This window comes from Tenrec ecaudatus, chromosome X, assembly GCF_050624435.1.
Source record: "Tenrec ecaudatus isolate mTenEca1 chromosome X, mTenEca1.hap1, whole genome shotgun sequence".
NCBI classification, from domain to species: Eukaryota; Metazoa; Chordata; class Mammalia; order Afrosoricida; family Tenrecidae; genus Tenrec; species Tenrec ecaudatus.
The window spans coordinates 132,541,488-132,559,809 of NC_134548.1; the positions used below are offsets into that span (position 1 = coordinate 132,541,488).

Below are 18,322 nucleotides of genomic sequence, written 5' to 3' on the forward strand. Positions count from 1 at the left end.
TGCCCTTTGAGAGGTTAGAACAAAATCCTTTACACCTCTTTCCACTTCCTTCTATCACCCTCAGGAGTCTTCAGACCAAAGCTACCTAAAGAAGCTTATTTCAAAATGACCAAAAGGGAAAAGCCTTTCAGAAAAAAATGCCTAGAAAGGTCCATTTCCTCGGTATAACTGGGGCCATTTTACAATCGGGGAAGAGTCGGGGGATGCCAGCTTCTCTCTGTTGCTTTGTTTGGTAGGTTTGAGCTTCTGGTGGCTGTACTGTCAGAGTGGGAGTGCATTTTACTGGCTGCTTTTTTACTTCTCTGGGAATATAGGCAGGTGTCCCCTGGCCTCTTGGTTGTTTCTGAATAAAGACTGGTATTTCCTCTTGGGAAACTGTAAGTTAATTCTGTTCACCCTAGTGAACAAAAGGTCAACTCAAATCCTAAAACACAACACTGTAAGTTCCCGAAGAAAATTACTCATTTGCAAATATACCCCTCTATACCCAGATAATACAATTAGGAAGGCTACAAACAGGAAATTCAAAAGCTGGCTTGAGTCTAAGGAAAGAACCAGGAGAGGTATTAAAAGATATCCCAGCATCCCCTGGATTGGAAGGTCATGTAGGAAATTAATCCTTTTCAATGGAAACCAATCTAGTAATTTATTAGCTAAGAAAGAGTAAAGGTAGATCCTTCCGGAGGTCACAATTAGGGAGTTAGTTCCGAGTTTAAACTAGGACAAAGTATAAGACTTTCAAAAGATTCTAAAAATATCTGTGCTTCATACAGACGTCTAGTTTCTCCATACAATTCTTTTCAACCACTTATATTTGGGGATAATATAAGAATGAAACATGTGGACTCTGGAGTCAGACAGACCTGGATATGAATTCTGGCTCCTCCACTTACCATGACAGCGATCTCATCTTTAAAAGGGCGAAGACAATAGTACTTCCTTCAGAGGGCTAAATGAGAGTGAAGTGTTTAACACAGTATTTGGTCCATAGTTAAGTGCTCAGGGAATAGCATCTGTAATAAAAAAAAGTGTAGGCTTCCACATATCCCTGAATTCCCTGCTCTCTTTCCACGGTGTAGGCTTTGGCTAGGTAGCTAGTTCTGGATCCCTTCACTGGGTTAGGTTCCCTGGTTCTGGGTTTCCAGAGCACAAGGGTTAAAAATCTATTTTATCCACAGTGCTATCCTCCCCTGCCATTGCCATGTCTCCAGACTAGTCTCTTGATGCAGGGTCCATGCATCATTCACTATATAATAGCTCTTAACCATGCTTGGCACATGGAAACACAGAGGTCAGCAAGGACTGAGCAGAAACTAACAGCCTTAGACATCATCGGCTTTGTTTTCATCCCTTAGATAGTGTTTAAACCAGAAATGATGAACAGAGAGATGACTTCTATAAAACAGCTTCCTATCAGAGTTTGTAGCAATTATCACCAGAGAGATTATTGTGGCTCCCTATTTGTCATAACGTAGGGGAAAAAAATCCTAAACCAATATAGTTTACTTCAACATAGGAAAAGACCCATGTGTGGGACCTCTATCCCAGAATGAGTTTTTATTATAGGATCCCCAAGAGAATGGCGCCCCTCCTTGTGCTAGCATCAACAGTCAACATTCTCCCAAAGGACTTTTTATTGCCTCAGTCACTCCTGGAATTACCTAGACCCTTGTTGAACACATTTATGTTTTACAGTCTATAACACCTATTGGCATCACAAATTCCCTGAGTAATTTATCCTATTTATATAGTAGGCTTTGCTGTGAGTTCTAATATTATTTTTCCCAAGCTTAATGGACACCTCCTTTTTGTTGTGGTTATTCTTGTTAGGTGCCATTGAGCTTCAACCTATAGTGATCCTACGTACAACAGAAGGGAGCACTACACGGTCCTGCGCCATCCTCACAATTGTTCTTTTACCTGAGCCCCTAGATGCAGCTGCTGTGTCCATCCATCTCATTGAGGGCCTTCCTCTTTTTTACTGCCCTTCCACTTTACCAAACATAATGTCCTTCTCCAGGGACTGATCTCTCATAACAATATGTCTGAAACATGAAAGACCATGTCTTACCATTTTTGCCTCTAAAGAGCACTCTGGTCTTACTTCTTTCAATACAGATCGGCTTGTCCGTTTAGCAGTCCGTGGTATTTTCAATATCCTCCAGCACAATTCAAATGCCTCGTTTCATCCATGATGTTCCTTAGTCAATGTCCAACTTTCACATGCTTAGGATGCAATGGAGAATACCATGGCTTCAGGCCAGGTGACCTTAGTTCTCAAAGTTACATCTTTGCTCTTCAATACTTTAAAGAGGTTTTGTGCAGCAGATTTACCTGTAGAAATGCGTCCTTTGATCTCTTAACTGCTGCTTCCATGAGCATTGAGTGTGGATCCAAGTAAGACAAATTCCTTTTCAACTTCATCCTTTCTCCATTTATCATGATGATACCTATTAGTCCAGTTGTGAGAAATGTGGTCTACCTTACATTGTAACCCAGACTGAAGGCTACAATCCTTGATCTTCATCAGCAAGTGCTTCAAGTCGTCTCCACTTGCAGCAAGCAAGGTTGTGTCCTCTGCACACTGCGGGCTGTTAATAAGCCTTCCTCCACACTTGATGCTGCTCTCTTCTTCATAGAATCCAGCTTCTCTGATGATTTGCTCAGCACACAGATTGAACAAGGATGGTGAGAGGATGCAACCCTGCACACCTCTCCTGACTTTACACCATTCAGTATTCCTTGCTCTGTTCATACAATGGCCTGTTGATCCATGGACAAGTTCTAAATGAGGACAATGCAGTGCTCTGGAATTCCTATGTTTCTCAAGGCTATCCACAGTTTATTACGGCCCACACTGTCGAATTCCTGGGCATAGTAGATAAAACACCAGTAAACATAATTATGGTGGTCTCTGCTTTCAGCCAAGAGCCATCTGACATCAACAACGATATCCCTTGTTCCATATCCTCTTCTGAATCTGTCCTACTTTCTGACAGTTCCCTGTCAATGTACTGCTGGAAAAGTTGTTGGGTGATCTTAAGCAAAATTTTACTTGTTTGTGATATAATTCTATAATTTGAGCCTTCTGTTGGATCATCTTTCTTTGGAATGGGTACAAATATGGAACTCTTCCAGGTAGTTGGTCAAGTAGCTGTCTTCCAAATTTCCTGGTATAGACAAATGAGTGCTTCCAGTGGTTGAGTTTTCTGAAACATTTCAATGGGCATTCTGTCAATTCCTGGACCCTTGTTTGCGGTTAATGCATTCAGTGTAGTTTGAAATTCTTCCTTCAGTGCCATGGGTTCTTGTTCATATACTACCTCTTGAAATGGTGGAATGTTACTGGTTTTTTTTTTTGTACAGTGCCTGTGTATTCTTTCCAACTTCTCTTCATGCTTCTTGCACCGTAGAATATTTTGCCTAGAGGGTCTTTCACAGTTGCAACTCAAGGCTTGCATTTTTTTTAGTTCTTTCAGGTTGAAATATGCTGAGCATAATCTTCCTTTTTGTTTTTCTAATTCTAGGTCCTTGCATTGTGATATAATATGTGGCATTGTCTTCTTGAGCTGCCCTGTAAAATTTTCTATTCAGCTCCTTGACTTCATCCTTTCTTCCATTTTCTTTAGCTACACTATGGTTAAGATAATTTTTCAGTCTTTTCTCACATCCACTTTGAACTTTTCTTTGTTTCCCGTCTTACATAACCTTTTGCTTTCTTCAAGAATGATGGACTTTCCTCCCACAGCTCATCGGGTATTCTGTCAGTAGTGTTCAATGCATCAAATCTGCTCTTGAGGTGTTGTCTAAAATGAGGTGGAATTTTAACTCTTATGGATTTGTTTTAATTTTCTTCCGCTTTATCCTGAACTTACATATGAGAAATTGATGGTCTGTTCCACAGCCGGCTGCCGGTCTGGTTTTAGCTGCTGCTATTGAGCTTCTACATTGTGTCTTTACACAGATGTAGTCAATTTGATTCCTATGTATTCCATCTGGGGAAGCCCATGTATATAGTCGCCTTTTGTGTTGTTGGAAAAAAAAGCTATTTACTATGAATTAGTCATTGGTTTCCCAAAATTCTATAATGGGATCTCCAGCTTCATTTCCATCACCAAGGTCTATATATTTCTTCCTTTCTGCAGTGTTTCCAACTTTGCATTCCAATCACCAATAACTATCAATGCTTCTTGATTTCATGTTTGACCAACTTCCAACTGAACTTGTTGGTAAAATTCCTCAATTTCTTCATCAACATCTTTTGGGGTTAGTGCATGAAGTTGAATTATATTTGTATTGATTGATTTTCTTTGAAGTCACATAGATATAATCTTATCACAGATAGCATTGTGCTTCACTTGTCTGTCAATTTATTGCACTGTAGTGGCTTGTGTGTTGCTGTGATGCTGAAAGCTATGTCACTGGTATTTCAAATGCCAGGAGAGTCACCCAAAATGAACAGGTGTGAGCAGAGCATCCAGACCAAGAACAGACAATGAAGAAAGACTCGGCTCCCCACTTCACAGGAAGAAGCCACTGAGAACCTTATGCAGAGGTTAGAAGCATTTTCAAATATTGAAAGTCTAAACACAGGAAGCAGAACTTTGTCAAAAATACTGACAGAGGATGGAGCCCTCAGGTCTGAAGGCACCCGAAATGTGACTGATGAGGTGATGATTTCTTGGAGGGGTATCATTCACGGTGGTGTGAGTCCAGTAAAGCCTGGGGGAAGGAAGCCTCTGGGATCCTCTTTTGCTGATGGGGCACAACTCAAGGTAAAGGGAAACAGCTGCAAAAATCGGCTAATGATTGGACCTTAGAATGTGCGATGTGTGAACTTAGGAAAATTGGAAGTCGTCATAAATAAAACTGAGCACACGATGATCGATGTCTTAGACATTATGAGTTCAAATGAATTGGTATTGCCCATTGTGAATCAGAAAATCATATTATTTACTAATCTGGTAATAACATGATCAAGAAGAATGGCTTGGCTTTCATTGTCAGAAAGGATATTGCTAAATCTATCATGAAGTGCACTTTGACCTGTGATTGGATTATATCTGCCTGGCTTCAAGGAAATCGAATCCTTTTTTAGTACTATATTTTATAATAGTGAACAAGTATATGTTCATACTACATGTAGAATTATTACTGTGATATAGAATCCCAGACCTCCCCAAACAGTATCTAAATCAGAGCAAAACTGCACTCTACTCCACTAAAGAAAATTTTCCAGTGTCGATTTTATTAATATGAAGTTGAAAAAAAGTTTCCCAAGGGTTTTGTATTCCTGAACTGGTTATGTGATTGGAAGTGGCCCTCCGCCCTAATAGTCAGTCACGGTTGGATGTCCCTTTGGAACCTCCATGAGCTCTTAGTCAATGGAAGGAAAGCACAGTGGGTTTCCCTTCTTTCAAAGTTTCTCCGTTTGGTCTCTGTAATTTGAATGAATCAGGCTTTAGGGTGATCCCATTCTTTTAAAGTCAAATGTTTAAAATCACTGTAAGCACTAAAAGGACCATTTTTATTATTTTCCCCGAATTCCTAGTTCAGCACTCCAAACATGACTAATGCCGTTATATCTGCCTTTGATGTTCTATTGTCTGCACTTAAATATCAGTTCAGAGGGGAAAGAAGTAAGTGAAAATTTGGTAACTCTATTTCTGACCTATGTGATAGGAAGAGTGGTTATAAAAAAGATATACTTTCTTCACATCAGCCTAGTTAGGAAGTCTAGAGAAAAGGAAAAGAAAGGGACTCGTGACATGTTTGATTATAACCCTTAAATGGTTCAGAATGCTCTTGTGTAGAGTGAGGCAGAAACATAGTAAAAACTACTCTTGGACAGGGGCCTATGATGCTGTACTAATGAAATTCCATTTCCAAGATAATTCTCTTTAGTGGAGGCCAAGCAAGATTGGACAATTCTATCCTATATCCTTCTCCCCCCCCCACTCCCCTCCATTCCACTGTTTCTTTTCCTTCCATAGCTTACTCTCCCTCTCCATTTCGCCAAGCATCCCCTGTCTATGCAGTCTTTAAGCTAGTCACAGGTACCCCCCAAGTGCTAAAGGCCATCAAGGACGGAGAGCTTGGCTCCCTCATACATATCAAGAGACTGAGAAGGTTTCAGAATTGAATTCAGTGAGAGAACAAGAGCGCATGAGTGAGAGCAAGGGTTATGGAGATTTCTTTTGCTCGTAAAACCTACCTGAAAGTCATAAGCAGAATACGGTGGCAGGTGAGGAGGGCTATGGTAGTAGGTGTTGTAGGATGCCACTTGGGGACGAGCATAGTAAGAAACAGTTGGATGGGCGTTTTCAACGGAACAGTTCAGTGCCGGGAGAGTTGGGTTCTGTTATAAAATACAAAATAGAAACAGCACAAACGTTTGTCACTAGAAGGATGGTTAGGTAAGGTATGGTGCAGCCATACTATGGAATAAGAGACTATTATAAAGTAGACCTCTAGCTGTTCAACACATACGTTTTAATTGTTAAAAGAGCCCAGATATACAAGTTGTTTATATGTTGTTTATATGTTGTTGTTTTTAAAGACCCAAACAATGATATACTATATATATCTGTAAGTTCCAAGAAATAAATCTGGAAAGATTGATACAAATTTTTAACTGTAGGAGATGTGACAGGAATAGTATTAGGAAGTAATGTCAGTATTTAGAGGTAAGTTCTTAGAACTAATGTTTTCTTTGTGGCATTTCCCCTGACATTTTATTTTAAACCATCAAACCTATAGAAGAGTTGAAAGAAAATTTCAAAAAGAAAGAAAAAATAAGACAAGATGTCATATGTTGTTTTTGTTGGGCGCCATCAAGTGGTTGCAACTCATAGCATCCCTATGTACAGTGCGTGGCCTGGTTCTGTGCCGCCTTCACCATTGTTCTTATGTGGGAGCTCCTTTTCCAGCCACTGTGTCAATCCATCTTACTGAGCGTCTACCTCTTCTGCCATGCCCCTCTTCTTATTCAAGCATGGTGTCCTTTTCTATGGACCTATCTCATGTCCAAAGAACGTGAGATGAAGTCTCACCAGCATTGCTTCTTAGGAGAATTCTGGCTATAATTCTTTGGTAGTCCATGGTCCTTACATGTAGACAAGGCTAAATGGGCTACTGCTTTTCTGCGACAGAAATGCATTGGATCACAAATGCATTGGACTTTTGTAAACGTCAAGAGGGTTCTTACAGATCCCAACTTTGCCACTGCTGTGGAGCTCTCATGCACACATGTAGGGTATTCCATTCCCATCAGCCCTTCAGACTACAGGCAAACCCTCAACAGTGTACAGAACTCACGAAGGACCAACACTGTGTATTGGGAGTCTTTGTTTGATTTGGGGGTGGGGCAAACCACACAATGAATAAATAAAACTCTTATTTTAATAACATGGTGGTTTGAATAGCCCTTCAATGGTTATAACTGATCTTATCCAGAATAAGATAAATTGGGGCCCTACTCTCAGCAGGCCAAATCATTGCTAAAGGAAATTGCCACTTTTCATTAGTTCCCAAGCAGGCCTGTGCTTCCTATCTTATGAGTAAAATAAGGGCTAAAATGTGGGCAAGTTGGTTCTTCTCCAATGTTCTGTTAATGCCTCCTCTACCATTCATGTGGATAATCCAGAGCTGTCTGCAGAATCAGTGAGCCTTCTCTCTGCTGCAAAGGTACTCCACATTACTGGAGAGCAGAAGCTCCTTTTAAAGTGTGTGAGCAGGTTTTGGCAGTGGCACAGGCATCCATGTTAGAGCATAGGCTGGGGAAACACCCTCCCAGCAAGTCTGAACACAATTCTGCTGCTCCCTTCCTTGGAGTAGTTTCCTATTTACATCTCAAGGAGATTTGAAGATCTACAAACTGCTGGCATTATGATGAAGCTCACTGACAGTCAGGGAAATGTTTGTCAGCCTCTCTAATATGTGAGAGAGACAGAGCTAAGATCTTGACCATTCCGAGGGCTGGCTGGCTTTATAGGGGAAATATACTTACCTCACCATCAGAATTTTGAGAAAAAGTTCATCCCTGGGGAACTCCCAGAAATCATGTTCCCTTGGCCTCCAGTCAATTAAATGCTCACGCGCAAGCTCTTGCATTATTAGACCAGCTCTTCTATTTAAAAAAAACTAGGCCTTAGCCTGGAAAAAACAATCATGCTACATAAACTATATCTATAAAAGGTTTTATCTGTGCAGCGAGGCCAAGAGTTTGGGATAATCTTTGAAAGGGATTAGACTATGACAGAGAACGAAACAGAGACGGATGAAACGAAGATTGAATTCTCAGAGAGAGGTCAGGGAAGAGAAAAGAAACAATAGAAGAGGAGGGAGGGGTGTAGAGGAATGAATAGAAGAAGAAGAGGGAGTTAAGAGGGTTAGAGTGAAGAGTTGGGCAGGGATTGGGCAAAGGAGATGGCCCAAAGGATGGTTTAATAATGTTTTCAACAAATAATTCTGATCTTACAATACGTTGGGGCCATGTCTCTGTGCAGAGAGAGAGAGAGAGAGAGAGAGAGAGAGAGAGAGAGAGAGAGAGAGAGAGAGAGAGAGAGAGTTTCTGTTAGAATTCTGGGGCTTAAGTTGTGAGATTCCCATTATTGATTAGTACCATTCCAAGAGCCTATAAAACAAAAGGTTACTAAGAAGCACAGGAAACTGTGAAAGCAATCTTGCCTAGACAAAACTCTGTCTATTCTGAGACAATGATTGTAGACTTTGGAAAGAATGCCATTTCTGTTCCTTTTCTATGTACTCCAAACCAGAGACACCAATAAGGAGAAAATAACAAAAAGGCATCACTTTTTGCTTCACCTCAAACCCTTATATCGCTGGTCAATAAAAAAGTGATTAAACATTCCTTTATTAAGATCCTTTTCTCCAAGCACCTCTGGTTTGGGAAGGAAGGCATCCTTTTTGCTTTCAGAATCCCATAATTCTGGAGATGGTGGCTCCTTGCCGATACTATTCAAGGCTGCCAGCTCACACCCCTTGGTTCCTCTCCTCATTCCCTGGGAATGGCTGCCATGATCCAGTACCTCTGAGTCTCCCCTCCACCCCAGGGCACTCTTCTTAAGGAGGAGGCATACAACAAGTCACCAACCACATTTGGACTGAAGTCGGGGATTTTGTTCAGGCACATTTGGTTGCTGTTCTGGGACATTTTAACAAACATTCTCCTTTTAAGGAAAGTGATCAAAATAATGCTTCCTCCCTCATTGCACCCATCCTTTCTCCACGCTGTTGTTTGCTCACCTCACAAATAAAATATCACTTCATGTTTTCTCCTTTGATGTCACTCCACTGGTTCTTGACTGAGTTCCCAGGCTTAGCCTTTGATACTCAGCACTTCTTTAGTCTTCTTCCCTTACTGCTAATGTAGCTCTCAGCAGTTGGAAAGAATACGGTTTTAATTTTATTTTTTAAGCTAAAGCAACTAAACAAAAGAGATCACGTCTGTTAAAGCACTTGTAAAACCCGAAAAGGATATACAAATTTTAGCTATTAAGCAAAGACTCCGGTTTCTGACCAGCCTGCTCTATAATTCCAGCTATAATTTAGCTTTGAACAAATCATTTGGTTTCTCTTGGTTTGGTTCCTCATCTGTTACATGGGTACAATGATACCCAACTTGTAAAGTAGCGGTACTCGTGAAGATGGAAGAAATAAGTGTGCAAAAGCAATTTGTAAAGGATAAAGGGCCAGTACTGTCACTATTCAGAGCGGATCATCAATAATCCCCCTTTTCCTCTAGAGATCGATGGGAACAGTAAAATTGATAATCCAAAAACGAAACCATAATTTTATAGCCAGTTGATTTTCAAAATAAGGTGTCAATGACGAAAGCAATCCCTTCATCAAATGGTGGTGGGACAACTGAATTTCCATATACTTAAGAATGATGGTTGAGCCCTACCTCACAGCATATGCAAAAATGAAACCTAAAATGAGTCAAAGATCTGAATGTAAGAGCTAAAACTATAAAGCTCTTATAAGCAAATTAACACTTCAGTCAACTTTTATGAGCTTGTATTTGACAATGAAGTCTTAGCTATCACACCAAAAGTGCAAGCAAGAGAAATAAGATAAATTGTACTTCATCAAAATTAAGAATTTTTGTACATCAAAGGGCACTATCAAGAAAGTGAAAACAAGGAGAATCCAAGATTGGCCTATTAGGCAGATATACTATCTACACCCTTTACATCACACCCTCAAGAAGCCATGTGAAATGGATTTAGACAACAATCCTGGAACCCAGCATTTCAAAAGAAAGGGAAAGAAGTATATCAAATACTGATAAGAGGGAGAGATTGAATAAAATCCGAGAACAAAGTAACATGCAGATTGGTAAACTGCCAATCAATATACCATGATCATTTTGAATGACTGTCAGTAATGTTCTGATTGGAACAGGAAAGGATAAGCAAGCCATGGTATATACACACAATAGAATGTTATTCAACATTAAAGAATAATGATGAATTTGAAAAGTACCTCATAATATGGAATAACCAAAAGATATTATGCTGAGTGAAAGTAGTCACTCACAGAAGGACAAATACTGTTATGCGAACTCTAGTGCAAAGATTTAAGACAAGGTTTACACACACACAAAGAAACTTTGAGGGTTACCTGGCATAGGAGGGGAAGGGAAGGTATAGAAGGTTATTCACTGCCATCGAGTCAATAAAGAGTCATAGGCGCTTATGTGACAGAGTAGAACTTCCCTTGTGGGTTTCGGAGACTGTTGCTGTTTAGCAGAGTAGAAAGCTCTTCCTTTTGGTTCTCAGCTCATTGCACAACCACTATGCCACCAGGGCTTCCAACTAGAAGGTAGACATGTGCTAACTTGGGTGAAGGGAAAGGCAATAGACAATAAGGGGGAGGTCAGAATGACATGATTAAGGAAGACACTGATGGAACACAAGAGTTAACAGCAATCATGGTAAATGCTATTGCATGCATAGCCTTGCAGTAACAGCCAGCACAATAATCTATGAGGAGGCACGTAGCCACTCTAGCGGAACAGAACTGGGAAGTTCAATGGGGCTACACCCATGAATACTCGTGTATATAGAGAATTTACAGTCTATTTCTATAGATGTATGTATATGTATTATAAAGAAAACCACGAATATAGAAGTGCATACATGCAATCTTCTTAGCCATAGCCAAAAACTACTTTCAGGGACACCAAGGTCAATCGGCATAACCGAGCTTACAGAGACATTGCTCTCTTACTTTGCTGAGTAGTGACTAGGGTCTTAAAAGCTTATGAGCATCCATCTAAAGTGCAACTGTTGGTCTCTACCCATAAGTAGCACAGAAGAGTGAAGAAAATCAAAGACACAAGGAAAATTCATCCAAAGAAGCACATGAATCATAGCGACCACCACATTTTGACCAGAAGAACTACATGATACCATCTACCACTGCTGACAGTTGCTCTGAAAGGGATCACAATAGTAGGTCCTGGGCACATGGGAGAAAAATGTGGAACAAAACTCAAAATAATGAAAGTGCCCAGTCTTACTGGTTTGATAAGCTGGCAGCAATACTGAGACTATGTTCCTTAGATTAACCCTTCTAGACTGGAACTAAACTCAGCCTGTAGCTCAACCTTCAGCCAAACAATAACCAAATTCCAAACTCACTGCCATCGAGGTGATACTGACTCGTAGTGACATAGGACAGGCTAGAACTGCCTCTGTGGGTTTCTGAGGAGACTGACTGTTTTAAGGAGTAGAAAGCCCCACATCTTTCTCCACTGGAGCAGCTGGTGGTTCCGAATTGCTGACCTTGCAGTCAGCAGCCCAATGCCACTACACATAAAGCAATAGGTAGGCCTAAAAGGTGAGCAAGAACACCAAGGAGGCACACAGTCACCCACACCCACTGGAGATGAAAAGGGAGCAGTGGTCAGGAATCAAGCTCAGAAAGCAGGAAGGGATAGGAAGGAAGGACAAATGGAAAGAACAAAGAGCAGCAGGAAGTGCGAAAAGCGCTGTGACATTTCAGGGATTGCAATCGATATCACAAAGCAAAATGCCCGTGAATCGGGGAGTGACCACCAGTCTGTTCTGTAAAATTTCACCCAAACCACAATAAAAATATCTGTTGTTTTTCTTGTTTTTAAAAAGTACAAAGACACCTTACAGAATAGGAGAAAATATTTGAAAATCATTTATCTAATAAACATCTACTATCCAGAATATATAAAGAATTCCTATAACTCAACAACAAAGGACCAACAATTCCATTTTCAAAGTGGGGGGGGGGGGTTCTGAGTAGACACCTTTCCAAAGAAGATATACCTTCATCATTAGGGAAATACACATAAAAATCACAGTGATCGCTTCTCGGCCTTTTGGCTAAGATCAAGTGTAAAATCACAGTGAACCCCCACTTCATTTCACAGCTATTAAGATGGCTATCATAATAATTTTTCTAAGCACTGAACATAAAGAGAAGAGTATTAGTGTAGAGATATTGAAACCCTTGTACCTTGCTACCTGGGAATGTAAACTGGTGCATCGCTTAAAATAAATGCTTAAAAGAAGTGAAGCGAAATTATAATGTGAATGAGCCATTCCACTCTAAAGAATTAAAAGCAGATGCTCAAATATTTGTACAGACATGTTTGTAGTAGCATTATTCACAGTAGCCAAAAGGTGGAAACGACCCAAATGTACTTCAACATATGAATGGGTAAAAAATGTGGTATAGTCATACAATGGAATGTTATTCTGCCATCATATTATTTAATAAGAATAACAGGAGTGAAGTACTAATACATACTGCAAGGTGAGTGCACCTCAAAAGCAATAGGCTAAGAAAAGGAAGTCAGTCACAAAAGGCGTACGATTTCATTAATATGAACCATCTAGAATAGGTAAACCCAGAGAGACAGAAAGCAGATTCTGGGGACAGAGGGAGGAGTGAGGAGTGGCTGCTTCCTGGATATAATAAAAACATTTTGGAATGAGGTAGAGGTGATGGTTGCGCTGTGTTGTGACTGTGCTAAGTTTCACTGAATTGTACACTTTTAAAAGATCAATTTCATATTATGGGAATTTTACCGCAATACCAGGGGCATAGTGCAGGGAAAACAGGGGTCTTAGCTGAGGCTCAAAACTTGCTTTATTCTTTAGCGTTCCTCCTTCTCTTCCGACGTGCAGAAATTCCTTCGAGAAAGTTGTCCAGTTTCCCTTTTACCTTCTAATTCCAATTTCTTCTGTCACCATAGAAAAGAATAGTATCAAATCCTTCACACCGAAGGGTCAGTAAATTCACGTGCTAACAGCGCTGTGACATCTTAGCTTTCTTCCTCTTTTAAAAAATATACGTGCCCTTTGTAAGGGACCAGGACAATGTTTACCTGGAAATAAATCGGTGGTTCTCAACCTTCCTAATGCCACGACCCTATAATACACTTCCCCATGTTGTGGTGAGCCCCAACATAAGATTATTTGCATTGCTTCGTAACTGTAATTTTGCTACTGTTATGAATCATAATGTAAATATATGATATGCAGGATGTATTTTCATTGTTACAAATTGAACAGAATCAAAAAGCATAGTTATTAATCACAAAATAGTATGTAATTATATATTGTGAAATATTTATGTGTTTTCCGATGGTCTTAGGCGACCCCTGTGAAAGGTCTTTTGACCACCAAAGGGGTCTCGACCCACAGGTTGAGAACCACTGAACTACATAAAAATGATGGAAGACTTTGCCCCTTGACCTACCCACCCATATACTGGCATCAAGGTGGTTGCAACGTATAGTGACCCTATAGAATAGCTAACTTCCTCATAAGCTCTCAAACTAAATATTTATGGTAGCAGATTGTCATCTCTCTCTCTGCTGAGCAACTGGTGGATGAGAGCTTTATGGTTGGCAGCTGAGTGTTTAACCACTGCCCCACTGGGGCTCCTCTATGACCACCAAACCCATGGCCATGGAGAAAATTCCAACTTCTAGTTACCCTACAGGACAGAACTCAACTGCATCTTGGGGTATATTAGGCTGTAAATCTTTACAGGAACAGAAAACCTCATCTTTCTCCCATGAAATGGCTGGTAGATTCGAACTGCGGTTTACAGCCCAACACTTAACCCACTATGCTCCCTAGGGATTCTTCCATGTTCTTCAATGGGGTAAATCTGGAAGAGGAGAGAACCCCTGCAGGAACACACAGTGTCCCAGTACCCACCAAGTGGCCACCCACCACCTCCACCAATTATCAGGTTAACTGCCACTCAAGCCTGAAAGATCTAGGAACAATTCTGAGAACTCCAGAACATCCTGTTGAACTCTCAGTAACTCTCTAATGAATGGAGTTAGAAACCCTGGCTTGACACAATGCCTCTGCGTCTACCTGCCCCTGGTGGGATATCCCCAAACAGAACAAAAGTCATTGTTTCTCCAAAGAAACCCAGCCCAAAAACTGCTGTTCTGTAGCTCTCCCACCACAAGTGCTGCCAGGGCCAGGCTTACAAGAAATCCTCCCTCTTTAAAGTTCTACCAAGAGGAGTCTTGGTAGTGCAGCGGGTAAAGCACTCCGCTGCTCAACCAAAATGTTGGAGGTTCAAATCCATCAGCCGTTTGCTATGTAAGAGACCGATGTGGCAGTCTGCTTCCATAAAGAGTTACAGTCTAGAAAACAATGTGGGGCTCAATTCTCTGGCTACACGGTAGCTATGTGTCAGACTTGACTCCACAGCTATTGGCTTGGTTTGGAATACAGCACAAATTTGGATTCTTTGTTAGATCTCTCTCATGGGAGAAATACCTCGGTCCTTGACTTTTCGTGAGAAAGAATTCATGCCAAAGCCTGGTTTGTGATCCAAGGGAGTTTATAGAGGATAGAAGCAGCACAAATGCATGGGGACCATGGCCTGGCCACACTGCACTGTGTGTCAGAGCCGCTGGGAGAGAGTGCCAGAGTAAACTTCTGGCTTTTCAGGTCTTTGCCTCACCGCCCCGTCCCCACACCCCGTTGAGAGGCGAAGTTGAAGATACTTGTCGACCCCATTGGCTGAATCATATTCACCTGGCCTAGATGGGCCATTCCAGGTGTACCACCCACCTAAGTGTATCACCTCTTCCTGTCCAGGAGCTGGAACCTAACATTTTCTCTTATCCCTTAGTCTTGGGTCTTTGGGAGTGGGAGAAGAAGAGTGGGAGGGAATAAGAACTGCGTACTGTGAGAGATCAAGAATGACTTGGGGCACGAAGTTCTCTTGACTTAGGGTCTCCAACAAGAACACCAACATTATCCATTCCTTCTGGGAACTTGCTGCCTCAATGCAGAGCTTTTGCTGCCTTTCCTTTGTCTTACCCCACCTTTCCTTTGCCATTATCTCCCCTCTTAACAAGGGAACATCAGTGGCGCGTTGGGTTATGAGTTCAGTTGCTAACTAGAAGGTCAGCAGTTCAAAGTCAGCAGCCACTCCATGAGAGAAAGATGGAGTTTTTTGTTCCTGTTAAGTGGAAACCCACAGGGGAAGTTCTACTCTGCCCTGTAGGGTAACTGAGTCACCGCTGTAGACTTGATGACAGCGAGTGTGGGTTTTACTGGGTGTTAGCTTCTGATGTGCCTTTCTGCACACACACACACACACACACATGCACACACACGCACACACACACATGCAAACACATAAAAACTGTGATGCGAAAAGACAAAAGGGTAATGTGAGGAAGTTGAGGCTGAGGTTGAGGTTGAAGTTGAGGTTGAAGGCAAGACTCAGTAGGAGGCTTAGCCTGGGGCTAGCCTTTTGGATGCTAAATGAAAAGAGCCTAAATGCTCTTTCTGGGTAAAAAAAAAGTTATGAAATTACTGGGGAGAGGGAGATTAACGTTCATTCCACCTGTAGCTAAAAAGCTAATTTCTTCCTTCTCTTTCTATGTTAGGAAATAAACTACCTCAAAATGTTTTTTCTGAATGTGTGGGAGCAACTGGGTGAAGCGGGTAGGGGAGCATGAAAGGCACATAACCAACATGAAGAGGAGAATTGACAACATTGTCCCCATCCCCATGCAGATTGTGCCTCAAAGGCACAGGTAACTCAAGTTAGCAAAAAATGGCTGCAGACTGATGCCTTTACATGGCTCCTTCCTTCAAGTGGAGATGCTTGAAGGTGGCTACATTCTTGAGGAAAATGCTTCTCTCTTCTTTCCATTGTCCCCAGCGACTTCGCCCCTTACTCCCCCAAAAAAGAGCCTCTGGGGAACGGGAAGTCCCTTCCTTACCATATCCTTAAAGCCTCCGAGCACAGCGGCAGTTATGATGCCCAGGAACAGGCCGACGATGTTCAGGATGGTGGCAGACCAGAGCAGGTGGTAGAGGTGGATGATGTCCTGGCAGCTGCTGACATCAATGTACTCGTAGTACCCACCAGTGATTTCCACTCGGCTGCACGGAGAGGAGAAGAGCCCAGTCAGTGCCCGGGGAATAGGCTGGTGCCTAGGGCTTTGGCCACTGTGCAGGCTCAGCAAAAAGATAGGTGGCCCAGTGAAGAACTGTCACAAGGGGCACGATAGCCATTTAACACTGACCCTAGATGACTTCATTGGCACTTGCTGTGTGCCAGGCACTGTGCTGACCTCTTTGTATGTAATTCCATTGCATCCGTGCTGGCTAATACTGTAGCTACTAGCTGCATACGGCTATTGAAATGGAAGTTAGTAAAATTTAAACCTTCAAGTCCCTGTTTCCTCTGGCATATTTCAAATGCGCAATACCTCGCTACATGTGGCTAGGTGGCTTCTGTATGTGAGACAGCAGATGACAGAACACTTCCATTGTTGCCGAGAGTGCTGTTGGAGTTCATTGTCAATCCTCATTATATCTATATGAGGTAGAAGTATCTGTTCCTGTTCCCATCTTATAGTTGAGGAAAGTACAGCACAGAAAAGTTCAGGAATTTGCCCAGGCAGACGTAGCGTTCTCAGGCTTCAAAGATTTTAGTGCCTCCTCTCTTCAAAAAGAGCAAAACAAAACAAACAAAAAAATCACCCTTACATGAAGAACAAAAAAAAAAACCCTTCATAACTGGATCAATAAGCAACATCATGAAAAAAGGATAAAATAGTGAAACTGTAATTTTATTTGAATCCACAATCAATACTCATGAAAGCAAAAGTCACGAAATTAAACAACATATTGCACTGAACAAATTCTCTCACAACGACTTCTTGAAAGTGTTAAAAAGCAAAGATATTTTGAGGAGGAAGTTGAACCTGACCCAAGCCATGGTATTTTCAAGCACCTCACATACTTGCAAAAGCTGGGCAACAAATAAGGAAGACCGATGAAGAATTGATGCTTTTGCATTACGGTGTTGGTGAAAAATAATTTATATAGCGTAGGCTTCCAGTAGAATGAACAACTCTGTCTTGGATAAAGTACAGTCAGAATGCTCCTTAGAAGTGAAGATGCCAAAAGATTGTGTTTGGTAAAATAGAGGGTGGGGGATAAAGAAGAATCTCAACTAGATGAATTGACATATTGGCTGTAACAATAGTCCCAGACATAAATGATTGTGAGGATGGCACAGGAGTGTTTTACATAGATAGGAGTCAGAACGGACTAGCGACACCTAAACACAGCATTTTAAGATGCTACTCCTAAGTGTATATGAGTATTGTATTGAGTATCTCCAAATACTTTGAATCATGCTAGGCCCTGGGATGAAACAAGGAGGATGCACTGTGCCCAAAGAAGATACAGTTGTGCAAGGATGATCCCCTGAGAAGGGCATGTCTGAGTATAAGGGTGGATGTGGGGTTGGAGGGGTTACAAGAGGAGCTTGGAAGTCCTCTGACTTGCCCCAAAGAAGCTTTGCGTATCTCCTAGTACAGGAGAAAGATGTGGCAGGCTGCTTCCATAGAGATTACTGTTGTTGGTAGGTGCCCTGGAATCAGTTCTGACACTTTGTGGCTCAATGTACAAGAGAATGAAGCACGGTCCGATCCTGCGACATCTTCACAATTGTTGTTATGTTTGAGCTAGTTGTTGCAGCCACTGTGCCAATCCATTTGGTCAAGGGCCTTCTTTTTTGTGCTCCTCTGCTTTACCAAGCTTGATGTCCTTCTTCAGGAACCTGTCTCTCCTGCCAACATGTCTCGCCATCCTTGCCTCCAAGAAACTGGCTGTACTTCTTCCAAGACAGATCGGTTTGTCCTTTTAGCAGTTCATGGTACTTTCAATAGTCTTTGCCAGCACCACCATTCAAATACATGGATTCTTTGGTCTTTCCTATTCAATGTACCATGGATTGGGTTAGTTGTACTTTC

At 41.5% G+C, this 18,322-nt stretch overlaps 1 protein-coding gene and 1 pseudogene across 1 annotated transcript in view; one reads left to right on the forward strand and one right to left on the reverse strand.

The window, feature by feature from the left end:
* Positions 1-18,322, reverse strand: part of TMEM255A (transmembrane protein 255A) — a 61,953-nt gene that overhangs the window by 4,451 nt on the left and 39,180 nt on the right. The window contains exons 8-9 of the mRNA XM_075539275.1: positions 16,277-16,439; positions 6,215-6,358 (exon numbers count right to left, since the gene is read on the reverse strand). Of these exons, the coding sequence (XP_075395390.1) occupies positions 6,215-6,358; positions 16,277-16,439 (307 nt within the window). The remainder of the gene's footprint in view (positions 1-6,214; positions 6,359-16,276; positions 16,440-18,322) is intronic.
* LOC142435168 (U2 spliceosomal RNA) lies at positions 12,367-12,479 on the forward strand (annotated as a pseudogene).